The sequence below is a fragment of the Alosa alosa genome, chromosome 1 (genome assembly GCF_017589495.1).
Source record: "Alosa alosa isolate M-15738 ecotype Scorff River chromosome 1, AALO_Geno_1.1, whole genome shotgun sequence".
Taxonomy (NCBI): domain Eukaryota; kingdom Metazoa; phylum Chordata; class Actinopteri; order Clupeiformes; family Clupeidae; genus Alosa; species Alosa alosa.
The window spans coordinates 36,803,351-36,822,928 of NC_063189.1; the positions used below are offsets into that span (position 1 = coordinate 36,803,351).

A 19,578-nucleotide genomic window follows, 5' to 3' on the forward strand; every position below is an offset into this window, starting at 1 on the left:
GAATATCTCGTTTCTCCGTTTTATAGTCATACAGAGAGAGAGAGAGAGAGGGGGCGGGGGGGGAAGAGAAAGAGAGAGCGAGAAAGAGAGAGAGAGAGAGAGAGGACACAGGATATATTGTATGGATGAATAGATACAGAGGGGTGGGGTCTTTATGGAGTAGGACATAAGCGCAAAGCTGCAGGGTTGCCATCTGGGACATATGACGTAACGTGTGTGTACGTATGTGTGTGTGTGTGTGTGAGAGAGATGGGGCTGGGGGTTGCGGTAGAATCAGTCTCTGTGACATGTCTGCCATGATTTTCTCGCTGGAGGAAAAGTAGTCATTTCATTTTTTTGACTCTGGTGCCCCTGAATGGGAATGGCAGCATTTGCTTAGCTCTCAGTCCACACTGAGTAGCCCTGTGATGGGAACGGGCGGGTCGGACGGGTCAAGATGGGCTTGTCTCTCTGCCCCAAATAGTGGTACTGGAAAGAGTAGCATTCAGCCTGCACAAGCAAACGTTTTTCCTGGGTTGTTGTCATGGAGACTGATCCTTTGTGTCCCATCTCAAAAAAGGAAAAAAAGAAAAGCATGAAAAAAAAGAAAAAAGGAGGTCATCTCTCCTCAGTGGGCATGAGAGAGGAGAGGAGACTGAGTCTGGACCGGGATGGGTGTTTGTGGTGTAGTAGGAAACAGGCCTCTATAAATCTTTACCTCCACCTCATTGATGGACACTTGGGCCCTTCAGCAGCGGACAAAGCAGAAATGGCCAACAAATCACTCCCCAACCCCCGTCACACTGTGAGCAGGACACCTTATCTGCACACCAATTACGCTTGCACCCGTTACGCTTCACACTCACTCGCTTTCACCACAGTGTTTACCACTCACATCACCAAGGTGACCGGCAGGGCCTCCCCTTGTCCTTCTCCTCCCCCTCCCCTCTCCCCTCACCCCTCTCTCCGCTACCTTATGTCACACGGCATGGTTGGGTTGCGTCTCTGGAGGCACTGATGAAGCAGGTTCGGTTGGGTGGTTGGGTGATTAGGCTCTCATGCAAGCGGTGTCAAATGAAATGTGGCATTTATGAAAACCACACAGCACAGATGCTGATGCAAATGCTAGCCCAGCCAGCTAAGTGTGTGTGTGTGTGTGTGCTCGCCTGCTCGCAGATTTACAGAATTAGTCAGTCGGTCTTCGACGGCATAGAATGTGGAGTAAACGAGCAGAGGAGATCATGAAAGATTTTGTTGAGAAAGAGAAGAAGAAAGGAGCCAGAAATGATAACAAAACAAATATCTGCTACTTTTTAATTTCTCATTTTGTTTTCCCATCCTCCTCCCTTTTGTGTTGTCCGCAGTGAGCCTGGCTGCTTCCTACCACCATCTAGTGTTACCTCACGTGAAACAACACCTTCAACCTGAATTTAATTAGGATGACATCATTCACACACTCAAATGCACCAGCTAAATATAAGTGCCAATTCAGAATGTCTCTACGTTCTCTCTAGGCGTCAGTTCTGCACAAATCTCACTCTTGTTCTCTCATCTCGTATTCTCTCTCAATCTCTTGTGTTCTTTAGTCTGTCTCTCACACACTATCTTTTCTTTCTTTACCCCTGCAATTAGCATTTCTAGCTTAGCTTTGAATTCTGTGGATTGTTTGTCCTCTTGCGTTTGCCTTGTGCAGAATAGATGGGCATTTCCAAGGGTGGTATCCAGGACCAAGTGAAGAGATGAGATCCTATCTATCAATCAAAGGAGGTCAATTGTCACGGTAGTGCTCGGGGCGTGTTAGCTGCAGTGTCCTGGTGGTTGTTGTGACAGTTTAGAGGGTCATTATTCATTGTGATTCAAAATGAGTTCAAAGGCCAACAGCTTGCTGCTTGATGGAAGGCGAGAGGCTGTATCATAACTGCACATAAAGATGCAACATGATTGTCAAATAAAGTGAGTGAATTAGCAAAACATTAAGTGGAATGAAGAGATGTTTTTACATTCCCAGACAAGGATTTTTATCTTGAATTAATAAGTTTCTGGTAGTAATAGACTAAAAGGTTTGTTGTATATCCTACTGTGAATGTGGTGGTTGTACACTGCCAAGATGTGAAGCAGTACCTGTGAGCTATGTAGTTTTGAGACCTGTTTGATTAGTAAATGAGGATGAGACTACAGTGATCACTAGGTTCCAAGCATGATGCACAGATTGATCCAAGTAGAGAAAGGTTAAATGACTTAAGCACCATGACCTTTTGATTTAAAAAAATATATATTTTGTAACAATTGAAAGACAGAAAGAATATGTGAAACAGAGAAATAGATACAAGCATGTTGTAGAAATCTCATGGCTGATTTGATTGAAACTGGATAATAGTATGCCACTATGAATGAACATAAATTCTATCATAAGATTGACCATTCACAGGCATGCATAGGTTGCCTAATTTTGATTGTCCATTGGCAGAAATTAGTTTGAGGGAGCTGAATGGAACTTTACCAGATTTTTTCTTTGAGCATTATTCACTGGCTGGCACCAAACCACAAATGCATTGTAATGAGCAGGGCTAATGTTTCTCCCAGGGGGCAGCTTGGCATAAAAAAATACGATTTCACAATTTTTGCTGAATAATTGCTTTGACCCTACCCTTTGGGATTGCTAGGGGCACAAACCTTATATTCTATATCAGACAAGTGGGCCTGAAAGAATACCAAATGTGGGTTGGTGAAGTTTACTATATTATATATACAACCAAAAATGCATGAACAAGAACAGGAAGAGGAGAAAGTGGGAGAAGAACATGCTTCAGCGGTCATTATGAGACTGTGACATTGTTCACCCAGGGTTGATATCATCCTCTAGTGTGGTGCATGTTTTGAAGGCATTTGGCTTACATTTTCAGAGGTTTATAAATCAGATTAATCTGTATTGATCCAGATTGAGTACCACATAATGAATTTACTGAATTTTTGCTGAGCGTACTTGAAGAAGCATGCAGACAAGCGCGTTGTTCGCGCTACCATAAAAATCAGTATGCAAAATGTGCAGTGGTCAGTGGTCTGACTGGAAAAAGATCCTAATTTAATGTGTTAGGGCTGTGCTAAAAAATATCAATATGCCATACAGTACGTATTAATACAGATGCAGACTATAGGCGTAACAGACAACAGAGAAGTTCATTTTAAGTTAATAGCTGTCATATTTTAGAAAGACTTATTGTACTGTGGGCCTCGATTTAAGTGTTTTTAAGTTGTGAAGACTTTGCCTTTGCTGTTTAATATAAAATTATAAAGACAGCTTTTAGAGTGAAGTCTGTTTTAGACATGGCCATTCCTCAGAGTCAACATGTATTGCACCCTTTACTCAGCCGAATGGGGTGTGAGGCCCTCAGGCCTCGTGCCTGCCTACAGCCGAATCACAGTCGTGGGGATATCCTTACCTAATGCCACTCTCACTCATGCCATATTGCTTAAGTAATCAATACTGAGTGCTTTTGTGGTATTTCTTAAGGTCAGAGAGCTTGGGAAGCTACATGGCAAATATCATATGAACATTACATCTACTCAGCTCACAAATTCAGGGACATCATTGTTCCTATTAAGTCTCAGTGGGATGCAGTGACAGTTTAAGACTATACTGACTGCTTGATTTTCCTGTTCCATAAAGGTTAAGATGACTATTTTGTGACTATGAAAGTTTCTTGGGAACACACTTAATGGTCATTTACACACATACACGTGTACTCACACAGTCACATACAGAGCGAGTGTGAGTGAGTGTGATTGTCCTATTCTATCACCATAAGTGTTTTTCATGACACTCATATAGTAAGTAAAAACTACACTGTTGTTTACGTTATATAGTCTGCTTAATTTCCCTTATGCTTTCAGATGGTCACAAAAGGCCTGTCATCTGTCCTTTTCATAAGTACTGACCCTCTTCAATTGCACTGGTTTCTACTTGGATGTTAAACCTTGAAAGCACTACGTCATGTAATTTCAAAGATGCTTTCAAATTCCTTGAACAGAGGCAAACATTCTGTAACTTCTGTCCAGCTCCCCTGTTTCATACTACCTCCTCAAACTGCAGTGTTCACAGACAGCAACACAAACGCAAATGATGGCTTTGAAGGCTAAAGGGATGAACCATTACCTGTATAATGAACAAAATCCCCCCTGACCATTCCACTAAAGAGAACTCTTGTGTGCCAGTTGGTATAGGAACTGTGCAGTACGGGTTTAACCTTCTTGCTCAGGTGTTTGTGGAGTGGGGCCATTTATGAAAGCTGAAGATAGGACTGTGTGAAGTGAAGTTCTTTGGAATTTTGTGCCATAAATACACAATTGAAGTTTTGATTCTATCACACAACTTTGTTTTAAAGCTTTAGGACATCCTACACATACAGTATGTGTCAGGAATGAGATTAAATGAAGGTTGCAGGCATAGAAAGTAGATTTGAGGTGAACCTATATCAGGAATAAGTGTAGTAGTTTTGTAATTATTAATGTGTTTCTTTTTAGGCTTTGCCAAGTGCATCACAGTATGTGTATGTGTTAGTGCATGTGTATTACTGTATGTACCACCTATTCCCATACTCAGCACTGACCCATATGGATGTTGATTACAGTAAAAATGAAGCCTGAACTCCGTAGGGCCTTTTGTTTCTCCATACGTAGGCAAAAAAAGATCACTCTCTCTCTCTGACTTTCTTTTCTGCCCCCCTCATCTCTCTATCACTCTCTCTCCCAGCCACCCCAGCCCAAACTCCTCTGTGATTGTGTCTGTAGACCCATTTAGAGAGCTCATCCTAGTTAAGTTGCCTTTTGATTAGCTGACAGCCCAGAGAGACGTGTGCCTGCGTGTGCGTGGCGCGGGTGGTGGGCGGCTGAATGTGGGACAGGACGGCGTTTTGGAATTGGGGCTGAGACGAGGCTCAAACACCAGCCAGACGCCGCTGCCACACTTCAGAGTCTCGGCGTCACACTGAACCGAGCGTGAACCCAAGGCAGGAGACAGAGAGAGAGAGAGAGAGAGAGAAGAGAGGGACCGAGTATGGGGAGAAAGGGAGAGATAACGTTTGAAGAGAGCGAGGAGGGAGGTGGGGAGGGAGGGAAGGAGCTGGGGTGGAGGGAGACAGAGATAAGGCACTCATTGTGTTCAGGAATCAGGAGCGGTGCGGCGTCGGCGGTCGACGGCGACGACAGCGCGCCTTGCAAGCATCAGGGCTGCCAAAGTAGAGTGCTCCGCTGCGTTTGGGGTGCCATTTCATGCTAATGACAGCAGGACGCCTTGCCCGAAAATTGCCCTTGCATCTTTCCCATCATGCAGCACATACGCATATAGGCATGCGCACTCACACCGACACACACACACACACATGCTCTCTCTCACACACACACACACACACACACACACACACACACACACACACACACACACACACACACAAATTCACACATGCTCACACACACACACACACACACACATGCTCACACACACTCACACACACACACACACACACACACACACACACACACACACACACACACACACACACACAATAGAACAAAAAAAGCTGTCGTAATAAATCCCAGGGTAAGTCATGTATTTGTACAGTATAGTAATTTGCTTTGTGAAAGGGAATATCTGCCTGTATAGTCCTGACGCACTGACTGCGGTAGAAAGGACACATCTGGGAAGGTGCAGAGTGGTTGTCGGTGCGTGGCTGTAGCTCTTACAAGCCATTCTGACTGTGTGATGAGTGCTTTGTGAAGCTAGCTGTTGCAGGTCATGGGGAGTCTATGTTAACTGAGTCTCGGAGGCTGTTTTCTTATCAGCCGGTAGCCGCACAGTCTGTGCGATTCCGTCTGTCTGTTTACAGTGGCTTTGTCAACTGTTGCATCAGAGACTGGGCGCCAACCATGAGTGTGTTGCTGTTTTAGAAAAGGGAGATGTGTGTGTGTGTGCGTGCTTGTGCCTGCTTGTGGGTGTTGTAGGTTGTAAGAAGCTAACTGAAATCAGCTAACCCCCACTGGGTGTGGATGTTTCACCTCTGTTGTCTAACTCGGAGGCTCTCTCTCTTTCTCTCTCTCCCCCCCTCTCTCTCTCTCTCTCTGCCGTAGCTCTCCCTTCCCTCTGTTTCTCTCGTTTATTTATTTGCTTCAAGCTCACCCTCATTTCTCACTTTAGTCCATCTCCATGGTGTTCTGTTCTATTTGCTTTTCATTTTCCACATTTCTCCTTAGCGGTCATTCTCCTCTCTTCTCTCCGCCTTTATTCTCTCCCTCCTGTCTTCACTCTCCTCCTCCTCCTCCTCTCTTTCTCTCTCTCCTTCCCTCCCCCTCCCCTCCCTCCTTCTTGTTCTTCTGTTCTCCTCCTGTCATCCTCTCCACTGCTTGCCAGATGACGTCACCTCTTTAGTGCTAACAATGCTAGCAGCAGCTAGCACAAAGGCAGGCGCTAGCTTGGCGGAGGGGTGCCGACGGACAGGTCATAAACACAGCCGTCGCCATCGCCGTTGACAAACGCGCACACCTGATGCATACAGAAACTGTGTGCGCTCTATTTTTAGCCCGATCCATGTAGCCCTGACTCAGATTCATCACTCGTTTACCGTTTTTATGTTTCCTCTCTCCCTTGTCCTTTCCTTCTCCCTCCATTCATGTCTTCCCATCTCTCTCTCTCTTTCTCTTTCTCTCCCTCTCTCTCTCTGGTTCCCTCTCTGTCCTAGTCACAATAATTAGGATGAACCTGCGCTGTCATTCTCATGGCTTGAACCATAGAACCATAGGGGTTTAAGGGCTCTGTCCTTCTAGATAACAAAAGGAGACCCCATCAGCCCCACCCCACAACACGCTAAACACACACGCATACGCATGCACACCGACATGCCGCGCCTTGCATGCATTACATGCCTCGCATACGCCGCGCTCGTGCATACACACACACACACACACACAACGCAACACTCTCAGATTCTTCTCTGTCAGGGAGAGACACAGACCGGGAGACAGAGTGGGAAAGAGACAGAGAGAGTGAAGCATGAGAGAAAGAGAGAGAGAGAGAAAGAGAGAGAGAAGAGAGAGAGGGAGGAGATCTAGAGGTTGTGGTGTGTATGTGTGGATGGGTGGGAGGGGAGCAGGCTGAGAGGAGTGGGTGTAAGGGTTTTGGTTTTGGTTTTGCTGAGTCTAGCAGCCGACGTGCCATCCTCAATTTTTCATTAACACGATTAAGTAAGAAGGAAAAAGTGGTGGAATTAAAACAAGGGGAAGAGGGGGGGGGTGTAACACGCAGGCAAGGAACAAGAGGGAGCAACTGGGATGCGTTGCCTTGACAACAAGTTTAGCAGGCCGCCCACTAGCTTGCTTGCTTGTGTATATGTGAGTGTGTGTGTGCGCGTGTGTGTGTTTGCGTGTGCTCGTGTTTGTGTGTGTGTGTGTGTGTGTGTGTGTGTGTGTGTGTGTGTGTGTTTGAGGTGGGAGAGAGGGTGATAGAGAGGGAATAGAGAGAAACATTATTTGTGTGTGAGTGTTAGTGTGTGTGTGTGTGTTGTGTCAACGAGCAATAATGGGTGGGTGCTTAGAAAAAGCGGTGCATGGCGAGCCTGAATGTGATTGGTCACACCTCTCTTGTCTTTGTGTGGACAAGAGCATGCTGGGAAAGAGCCCAGAGGAAGCGCTGTGCTTTTCCAAGGCTGCCGCCAACGAGCGCCTTCTCAGTCTGCTGGGATTCAGACCTGGGGAGGCTGAGGGAGGGCTGAGGTACAGCATATCTTATTTTCTCTCTATCTCTCTCTCTCTCCCTCTCTCTCTCTGCCTCTCCCCCGATCACCCAGCCTCTCCTGCTTTAGTTCTCTTTGCGTGCTGCTTGTTTGGTGTGAGCATCCGTCATGCGATGTCACTTGATGTGATTGATGATGAGGTATTACTTTGAGGTGGCGTGTTGGAAGTGTATGGACAGAAAGCATTTCTTTTTTTAAGAGGTAATAGTCAACCAGAGTGACATATCTACAATTACATTTGTTTTTGTGTGAATAAAAATATAAATATTTCCCCCAACTTTCTCTTCCACACTGTCTGTTTGATAGATGGTGTGCCTAAAGACATCTGGTCCAGCAGTTGGTTGCCAATAGTGTCAACAAATCTATGTGCATGCTCTTTTGCGCATATCTCCTCATATGAATGTAAAGCTTTTAGCAATTCACTACTTTCCATAGAGCTTCAACAGTTTGCATGGGATGCCTGTTTGTCCTATGCTTTGTGCGTGAGTGTGTGTTAGTGTTTGTCGAAAAAAGGACTGCAGGTTCAGTATCTGATTAGACAACAGTTGAGGGAACTGTTAGAACAGTCTGCAGTGCTCTGAATCTGTCTAGACACTATGGTTATGTTTTCGGCTGCTGCGAATGGTGACATTACCGTACTTTCTTTGGTTTGTCTCGAGAGACAAGTGTCGGGAGGATTTCTGAAACGCTAAACTTTTTTTCCCCTTTGTGATTGACTCCGTGTCTCTCCCCCTGAGATGTCAATGTGTCCGAGTGTGAGATTTGTGAAAGTGGTTACGTCAGGCTTTTCTGGAAGACTGATGTCATCTTTTTCTGACCGCATGGGCTGAAGAACTGGTTCTTCTTTTTTCCGTGAACCGATGTACAGTTGTGATATGCGGTGTAATGTATGTTTGAATCTTCGTAAAAAAGCAGTGTCGCTATGTTTATATAATTTCAGTTTTATCAGAGGGATAAGCAAAGAGGGACGTTTGAATAATACCCCATGACTTCATTCTCAGGGAAGTGGTGCACATGGGTTGTCACCGCAACGTGATCTCTGGACTACCAGGTCACCTGGTGAAGTATATCTTCATGAGAATTATCAAGTCAGAATCCAGAAAGAGTGATTGGTGAGAGTTGAAGGAGCTTAAACCCTGTCATGGCAGGTCACTGCCCTTGCTGAGTGATGCGTTTGGGTTTCTTCAACTGTCAAATAATTGGTTCATTTAAATATGTAATATGTATGATGCATTTCTGCAAGGAGTACACCTACAAAATATTTCATTTTTACTGTATACTCATTTTGGAAAAAATATGCTTACTCTGATTGTGTACATGTAAGCTTTGCTAGGCTAAAATTTTCATTCAGCATATTGTAAGGCATCAGGCATCAAACTAACAGTCGGTTGTCAGGTGTTCATCTTTATAGCACATCACCTCACATATGTATTTCTTCTGTCCATAGAGAGTGTATAGGCTAACCTTGACAGTCTGATGCTAGCTCTTCACGGAGACAATAACTCAGATATTGTAAGGACATATGGGTATACAGGAAGAGGTGGAGGTTATGGTGGTATGTTTACACTTGTAAGCTTCTGCAAGTGCAAAGCTGTGTAGCCACAGTGGCACTGAGATGAATGATTGTATGTGCAGTTGTAGTGTGTGCAGTTTTGTGTTTGGTCGCTTTGAGAAAGAGGTCTTTTGTTTGTGCAGGCAATGGTAATGTGTGTGTGTGTGTGTGTGTGTGTGTGTGTGTGTGTGTGTGTGGAGGAGGCAGTGGTGTGGAGCAAGAGGCTGAGAGGACAGCGGTGAGCAATGGCTCTCTGACAACCTGCCAGCCGGGTGGGCAGGCACTCGCTCGTTGGTTCGTTCGCTCGTTGGTTCGCTCGCTCTCTTGCTCGCCCGCCCGCTCCATGTGGATGATGTCACCCTCCCTGCATCCTGCAGTGCCGATAGTGGCGCGCTGGACCTGCACTCCACCGCTGCTGAGTTACAGCTCCCTGCTGAAGAGACAGTTTCCACAGAAATTTCTGGAGCATGGCACAGAATTAAGCTGCAGTGGTGCTTTTATGTAGATCTGTGTGCATATGCAATAGGCGGCAGCAGTGTGTAGACTGTCGAGAGCATAAGGAATGTTAGATTTTTTGATAATGCAGAATCGTTGAAAGGCATGTTTGCTATGTTGAACATTTAAATGAAGCTACTGATGTGCTCCCACTGTGAAATTTGATGAATTATTGTTTTTTTTTATGCCGTATCTGAGGTTAGAGCCCTTACTCTTGATGTTGCACTCCCGTGTGTAGCTGCATTGAGTGTGACAAGTCTTTATTTAGCTTTGTATGCGTATATGATACCTCACTGCCACACAAACATGAGTGAACAGCTTAAATCATCTTTTGTCTTTGGGCTTTGGCTTCAGTTTGTCTGACAATTAATCATTACCATGTCGTGGAGAGCAACATGGAGATGACATCACAGCATCTGAGTGAAACATTAGCCGACAATATGATTCTGGAACTTTCAAAGATTCATTATGTCATTGAAGCCATATATACATTGAGCCTTAATTGCTGACTTTCTGTCATGATTGTGCCACTAATTAATCAAACACTCACTATTTATGTAATATTATTATATTTATTTGCTTTTCACCCCACATGAGCAGTACCACAAAATCTACGAGAGAGAGAGAGAGAGAGAGAGAGAGAGAGAGAGAGAGAGAGAGGGAGTGAGAGCGAGAGAGAGAGTAGGATATTTGCCCTTCAGGACAAGGTCAGGCAGTACTCCAGTTGTTTTGCAGTGATTGTAATCTAGCAGCATGGAGGTTGATTCAATAAAACAATAGTACGGAGGGTAATATAATCTGTGGAAGAGGCTCTGTGTTTACGTAGGGGCTATGGGAGTGCAAATGGGATCAATGTGACATGGGGAGTCGCTGCCTACAAAAGCATAAAGGGGCTTAATGCTGACTCGACACCACCAGGGGGTCAGAGCCAGACCTGTGCTGGAGGAGGAAGTATCACTGCATGTCAACACAAACACATACACACACAAAGCACACTCTCACACACACACACACACACACACACATACACATACACACACAAATGCACACTCACACACACACAAATGCACACTCACTCACACACACACACATACACTTACACTCACACACACACACCACACACATACATACACACACAAATGTACACTCACACACACACACACACACACACACATACACACAAATGCATATATACTGTATATACCGGTACACACACCCACACACACACACACACACACACACACACACACACACACACACACAGACACACACAGTACAGAAAGAGAGAGAGGTCCAATCTATGTGCTCCTTCTCCAGATGTTTGTCCTTCATGACTTGACCTCCTACACTGTATTTGTTTGCATCTGTTAGGCCGTGATAGCATCCGCATATCAGAGCCTTTAATAGTTACTTTGACATCTTTTTTAGTAATCACATGTTACAGTAATCACAGCACTGGGACAGCGCTCATTAAGGTTTTAGTGACACACTCTACATTGACACTGTTGATTAAAATGTATTACTACGCATACTGGAGCATCATTGCCTCATTTCGGACATGCACAGGAAAGGTGTTCAATTCTTTGAGCTATAGGTATGGGATTACCCTCAGTGGCCGATGTAACAACCCAGAGGAGGAAGAGAAGTGGACACAGCATAATGCGAGATTCAACAACAATCCACTATAGTGGCTGGGGATACATGGCATGTTGTACCCGGGATCCGTAAAAGGCACTCTTGCACAACATGTGCTACCAGAAGCCAGAATGCCTAACCAAAGAAAAAAAAGAAGAAATTAATTTCTTTAATATTTAATTTCTCATGGGAACATGCATGTGGGTTGGTGAGTTGAACTAAATAATATGCTGTAAAATCTGCTGCTAGATCAGTGTGACCAAGACTGGAATGTACCACAAGACTACATGTGGCCTGCATGTGTGAGTGTGTGTGTGTGTGTAAGGTTTGCAGATCGAAGATGCCATAGTTAGAGCCCTCTGGTTCCTAGTTCTGAGGCTCCAACTTTGGACAAAAGCTAGGACACTTATCCAGGGTTCCCACGGGTCCTTGAAATCCTTGAAAGTTTGTTAATCTGAAAAATAAAAATTCAAGGTCCTTGAAAGTTTTTGAAAACAGACTTAAATAATTGGAAGTCCTTGAAAGTTCTTACATTTCTTTTTGAAAAAAGAATTCCATACAATTCCATCCACTTATTAACATGTTTCCATTATTTCGCCACCACTTCTGTCGATATCCTATGCGAATGCCTGATTTACGTTGGTTAGAACTACACGGCCAGCATGATTCCTGCATGTTTCCCACGTGTAGTGCTTGTTTTCTATCTAGTTGGCATGACGTTCATGCACGTGCACAGATACAACAGTGCAAGATAACAGTGGTACCTCATGTTCCCCACGGCCATCTCTATGCAGAGCAAATTCCATGATGCCTGGGAAATGTAAATTCCTTTAACATATGACATGACATCACAAGTTGGCCTGGGTCGGCCTAAGGACCTCCAACCAGAACACTAGTACGTTTTAATTCCAAACACTACAGGCCAACTACAGGCCAAACAACTACAGGCCAAAATGCATTTATGCTAATTGCAGTGCCCCCTAGAGGTCAATGGTCACATGACATGTTTAAGCGTCCTCCTGATAGGGTCATGAGTCTATGTACTAAGTTTGGTTATGATACATGGAAGGGTTGCTGAGAAATGAGCTCACTTTGGTGGCTTTGCCGCCAATTTTGATTGGCTGTTACAGGCAAACGCTATTGTCAACAGAAAGTAACACACTGATAAGGCATGGTCTGAAGATGGTCTGTGCCAATTTTGGTGAAGATCAGACCTGACCTGTGAAAACGTTTTAGTGTTTTTGATTAAATCCAATATGGCGGCAAAATCAATTACGTTGATGTCACAAGTTGGCCTGTGTCAGTCTAAGGACCTCACACAGTATTAACCGACACCACTTGTAAGGTTAAATTCCAAACACATCAGCAGCTAGAAGCCAAAAATGTATTTTTGCTAATTGCAGCACCCCCTAGAGGTCAAAGGAATTTAACATATTGATGAATAAACCAACAGGTTCATGGTAACGAGTTAAGCTTGTTTAGAAAAATCTAGAAGTTTATTTCAGCTCAGTTTTATGCAAAACACAAACATGAAAAATTGAATAGGCCTACCACATGTCATATGACCAAAAATAAAAGAAAACTGCGACAAGATATCCTTGGTCTGTGTAACATGATTTAACCATGCCCGCGCTTGAAATTTATTGACACATTAGGTCCATGAATTTGAGGATATTGGGCCTGTAAAGCCTTTGAAAGGTCCTTGAATTTGATCTTAACCAAGGTGTGGGAACCCTGCCTATCTTTGTATGGTTAGCATTAAGCCCGGCACATTGCAAGCTGATGGTTAAATGTGTGAACGTCAGGCCTGAGCATCGATGAGTGTCTATGCCCTAAATCATTACAGTGTGTCCAACACAGAGGGATTGGTTGTGGCTGATTCATTCAACATGTTTACTTGGCGTCACAGCCGTTGGGAAATAGGTTACTCTTATTAGCTGTTTAACTAGCCTACCTGGTACCAGGAAGCACAGTAGATATTGAGATGCAGTTGTGGTACAGTAGTTATTTTCTCTGGATGACTGGATCTAAGGTGATTGGTCCCTTTCTCTTCTCTTTTGTTAGCTTGACGAGCCAGACGCACATTAAAATGTAGGGTCTGGGCACTCACCGTTGGCAGTGCTCAGTCCGAGGGGCGGGAAAATCGGTTGTCTTTCAAATTCCCTCTGCACGCAATAGGACAGCGCTATGAGTCCCATGCGTTTTCCCAATTAGCGAGCTAGTTGGCTAGTTCAAACTTTTGCCAACTTAAAAAAAGCTTAACTCGTGTCACGCTGTTCGCCAACAGCAACATCCATCTTCTTCGTTTTCAAGTAGCAGGGAATTCAAGCCAAACCGTTGCAACTCTGCCATCAATCATTATGTTAAGCCCGCCTAACGTCTCTATACACGATGTGATTGGCCCTATCGAAGTTTGCGCCTAGATTTCTAGGCTACTCTTTTGTTCTTCCACAACCAAAGGCAGAAGATTGACAATGCTAGTTAGTTTAGCAACTTATTATCAAACATATTCTTGATTAGAAGCAGATCAGTTACAAAACTGTCTATGGTGAACGTGGCTGTCTGTCAAAACGGTGAGCAAGCTCTGCGTTATTTACATATACGTGTCCAAATATCACGCCGTTTCTTTTGCCTTTTTTGTGATCCTTAAACATCACAAGCATAACCTGACATTTCCCCATTTTCCCGCTATGCTACTTTGTCCTTACCTATGTTTGTGTGTTTCATTGTTTGTAATAATTTCCTATAATTCCAGGCCCTCCCCTTCCTGGCTTCCTGAGGGCCCTTGGTCCTAGATCCCCTGTGGATGACCACTGCTGTAGAACTTATAAAGACACATTTAGGAGTCACCAGCTTTGTGACTTTCTGAAAGAAGGATTGAGTTGACCTCTCTTTGCTCTTGCCTCCCTTTCTCTCCTCCCTGCTACAGGTGATGTATCTCCCATCAGTATGTCACCGATCAGCCAGTCCCAGTTCATCCCGCTGGGGGAGATTCTGTGTCTGGCCATCTCAGCCATGAACTCGGCCCGCAAGCCCGTCACTCAGGATGCGCTCATGGAACACCTCGCCACCTGCTTCCCAGGTAATCATCTTCACTACCCCCTTATGGTCTGCTGCATGGCAAACAATATACTAGTGTCTTCATGGTTATTTATTAGTTATTTAGTAGTAGGTTATTTTGGGTCTGTTGTAATCTCAGGATATACAGTACAGTATTTAGGTGCAGTTTGGCTTGGAAGTTGGAAGGTAATGTGTAACTTTTACACAAATAAACATGTCCACATTCATTCAAGTTATGGGTCTGTTTGAACACTAATAAAATGTCACTATCACCCCCTGACTGATAGATTCAAAAGCAACGTTGTTTGCAACTGACAAAATGGACCTTAATATCACATACACAGTTTTCATTATACCAAACTCCATTGGACAAAGTGTGCATAGGACATCTGTCCATGTGGGTGGGGAGGATTACGCTGTTAACTCTTGAGTCAGTCCTACGCTGTGTGAAGGTGGAGATCAATGTACCTGCAGTGATTCAAACTCCCTTTGTGTGTAATATGCAGTGGTACTCTTGTCAAGTAGAGAGCAGGTTAGAATGAAAAACCCTGTAGGTGTAGCAGTGGCACTGCTAAAGCCTCACCAATGATCTCCAGATATGCGTGCTCATGTTAAACTGATAAATGCACATCTTTAGGACCTGTGCAAACGTTTTCAATAGGAATAAGAGTTTAATTGAGCCATATCGTGTGGTCACGTGGAAAGAGTGCAATACTGAATTTAATGAAGACCCTCTCCATCTTGATTTTAATATTCAGTAACACTTTACTTGAATAGTCCGCCTACAGAGACTTAACAGATCCACTGTTAAGATTCAAGTTCAGTATGTCAGATTGTTGTTAATCATTTGCTGAACATCACCTTAACCAAATCCAGCCCCTAACTTTAACCTTAATAACCACACATTGTACTTAACAGTCTGAATAGGTAGTGTGTTGATAATCTGGGCATCTGTAGTCTTTGTTCAGACTATCTAATTAAAGTGTTGTGTCAAAAGTAACTCAGTCACATGCAGTAACATGAGATAACATGAGGACGTTTACAATCTAACCAACACAAATATTCAAACTCAGAATTTACAGATCCAAAAAGTGTGGACATTATGGATCCATCTGTACTCGTATGGCTGTCGTTTTATTGCCCTGCAGTGATTGTCTGCTTCATACTTGAAGGCTTTCTTCATTGCCAACTTTATTTCCTGTATTCAAAATGCCAGTGCTTGTTGGCAGCCTGCTACTCTCTGAGACACAATCGCTGACATGGCTTCTGTGTCTTGGTGATGTCATTCTGGAGCTGTCCATCTAGACGCCTGAGTACAATAGCATAGGCGTTGTCGAGGAGTTTTAGAGACGTGTCAAACAGCTTTCTTTTTTCTTCAGACTGTTTTTTCCCTTTCCTTTTTTTTGCAACACAATTCCCAGGCAGGATAGTATTTATGAGACGGGACACAGAGGGTGACGGCCGATAGTAAATCAGCTGCATTGTAATAATAAAATATGACATTTAGAGAATTGCTGCTCTCGTACAGCATACACACACACAAAGTTGCACACACACACACACACACACACACACACACACACACACACACACACACACAACACTAGATATTGCTCGCTTTGGGGATGCAGGGTTTGAGTAAATACTTTTGTTACAATGAGTTTGTGGTAGAGACCTGAGTAAGAAAACCGGCTCACACCATTGCATAGAGGCTCACACCATTTCAGAGAGGCCTGGAACTGAAATAAGAGTCATGTGCAAAAGAGTTTGCTACTGTGATTAGTTTTATGTAGTGGGACTCACCTGTCTGGAGAAGTGTAACATATTTTAATTTTTTTAATTTATTGAAAAAACAAAAGTGTGTGCGTGCGTGTGTGTGTGTGCGTGCGTGTGTGCATATCCTGTATTGATGTCATGGCTGAGACAAAAAGTAGGGTAATGATGTTGTCAGACCTCAAGAGTGTAGTTCACATCAAAGAGTTAACCTGGGGTAAAAGAGGTGAAAGCCCCCCTCTCTGTCTGTAGTGTGTCTTCATTACTCTCTCCATCGCCCCATAATCTTCCTCCTCATTCTCACTGCAGTTGCCACACTCCCCTCTCTCTGGCCCTCACATGACTGGCTAGAACCGGTCACAGGGGCCCACTAACACACATGTGGAGCTGCATGCAGACAGACACACACACACACACACACACACACACACACACACACACACACACACACACCCACACACTTATCCACTCACACACACACACAGACACACACACACACACACACACACAGACACACACACACACACACACACACACACACACACACACGTGCGCCAAGGTAGTATGGATTAAGAAGGGTATAAGTTGATCCTGTTAGGAAGGTTCATCTCCACGCCCAAGCACACTTAGCTGATGAGTCTCTGTGTTCTAGTGTCAGCTTCAACCTTCATCAAATTATTCAGCTGCAGAAGCGTGGTCTTATTTTTATTTCCAAATCAAATGATTATTTAATAAGTCCATCTCATGTCATTTTGTCTCAAGAACTTAAGCTTGAGCTGAGATACAAAGAGAGATGATGGTTGTCTTGCTTGGAAAGCAGGTACACATCAGTGAATGCCAATACAAGGCAAGGGACAGTGGTTCGAAACCACCTCTATATGGCCACATATTCATCCATCCACATTATTAAAGACACTGTACAAGAATACAACACATACATACACATACATTGCCACAAACACACACAGACACAGGCAAACACCGTATATGCACACACAAATACAAACACACACACAGCATACACTCAATTTAATTGAATTGATTTGAATTGAGGGAGAGAGAGAGGGAGAGAGATTGTGTGAATGACAATGCATAGTAAATATACTATACTAGTACTATATAGTATACTGCATCCACAATAACAGCAGCATACAGAAGAACACAAACAGCTTTATTTTTGTTTGATTTCATCCATATCTTAGCTCGGGTTCTACAATGACAGATGTTCATCTTAAACATTTTTAAATGCACCAACAGTACACTTTTAGAAGTATTCTAAAATTAAAATGTAAGTGGACACTGCAATGAAACCACCACAATATGAGAGGTATCCATCACCTCTTCATTGTGTTACAAACCTATGGCTATTCCTAAAGCACATATGCACCAACAAATACATTCATAATGCATTCATTCACCTCTATAAGCTGCTCTATAACACTTTACGAAATTCAGGTGATCTGATCAAGTTGTCTCATGTAGATTGAGATAAGAGAATTGTAGCTGTTTTCCGAGTTGACTAAGTTATGGGTGTTATCCTATTTGTGTATGTGTGCATATGTATAAATGTAAGGGATAATGCATTGTCCGCCGGTCAGTATCGTAAAAAAAAAAGTCCCGACAGGGCGAACAGGACCCAGACGTGCAGCGGGATAATATATTTTCTGATATATTATCCCGCTTATTATATGGCTACTTCACACAATAGGTCTTTTGAAATTATTTTGTTACCATTTTGTGGCTCCTGTTGAGAAAACAAAATAGTTCGCCACACAAATAGAAATTGACAGTTTAAGGTGTTGTGTGGCAACGTCTTACTTGCTGACTTTCACTTTCAATGAAGTTCCATTGCAATAAGCGAACAGACTACGCGGAATGATATGCAAGATATGAATCAAAAGCACAAAACCCGTTGCCATTGACAGCGGTCATTATACTTTGCAGCGGTCATTGTAGTCAACTGTGATTGTAACTAAGCTACTCGCAAATGGGCTAACAGTCAGGAAGTGTAAAGGAGCATGTCAAAACTGCCTTAGGAGTCATTTGTGAAGAGGGTTCATGCTTTGAGTTTCACTGTGACAACAAGACAAGGATAGACTCACAGTCACCCATGGCTGTTTAGATATTTAGATATTCAGGCACTATAAAACCAAACAGTCAAACTAAGTTCTGTTAAATCATTATGTAAGGGATAACGGCCGCCGAGGTGTCCTGTGTCCTAGCCTACGGAATTAATGGCGGAGGGCGAGGGGCAAAGAACTCCCCGACGCGCAGCGGAGTTGCCTCCGCCCAAGTCTGCGGGCCCTCCAGGCTCAACCGTTGTCCTACTATCGTTGTTATAGTTACCATTCATAAGCATTGATATGGAACGCCGATGCTACAGGTTTCCCGTTATTCAGAATTAAAAGCCTCCCCGACAGCAAATCAGAAAAGAGTATTTCTTCTCTCCGGGTGATAATTCAAGTAACTATAACAACGATAGTATGGCGACGGTTGAGCCTGGAGGCAGGCTTCGCAACAATGGAATCAACTGTAAACAAGCTAACTGTCCATGCCAACGAAAGTTGTACAACAAGCTGAACTAGTGAGCTTCTTTTTAAACGGAACCGGGTGTTTCCTTTGCTTTACAGTGGCAACTGGGTGATAAGCGGGATAACGGCCTTCGAGGTGTGTCCAGTTATACGGAATTAATGGACTCGGGCGGAGGCAACGGCGCTGCGCGTCGGGGAGTTCTTTGGCCCTTGCCCTCATCCATTGATTCCGTATAACAGGACACCTCGGCAGCCGTTATCCCTTACTTAATCACTGAGAAACAAAACTTACTTATAACTACTGTACTATTTTTTCTAACTCAAAAATGAGTGTTTTGAGTGTTAGATTCCCATGATCCTATGCAACATTAAAATCATCAGTCTGGCCCCAGCTGTGGCCCAACTGGCTGGGGCACCTGCACCGTACGCCGGCGACCCGGGTTCGAGTCCTGCCCGTGGTCCTTTCCGGATCCCACCCCTGCTCTCTCTCCTATTCGCTTCCTGTCACTCTCCACTGTCACTATCATTAAAGGCATAAAAAGGCCAAAAAAAAAAAAAAAAAATCATCAGTCTGTCTCAGTATAGAAGTACACCATATGAGATGAAGTGAAGTGTTCTCAATAGTTTTGTAGTAGTTTTATGCTAGTTGCACTAAAATTCCAATATAATTTGGAAAATGTGTCTTTAGGTTCTTTTTTGGCATTTACTCCCACCATAGGCCACCATGCTAACACGGTCAACCTAAACAAAATATTTGGTAACACTTTAGAAT

General features: G+C 43.7%; 1 protein-coding gene across 1 annotated transcript in view; it reads left to right on the plus strand.

Moving 5' to 3' along the window:
- Positions 1–19,578, plus strand: part of stox2a (storkhead box 2a) — a 45,099-nt gene that overhangs the window by 15,172 nt on the left and 10,349 nt on the right. Inside the window, 1 exon segment of the mRNA XM_048246877.1 lies at positions 14,372–14,524. Coding sequence (XP_048102834.1) covers positions 14,372–14,524 — 153 coding nt within the window.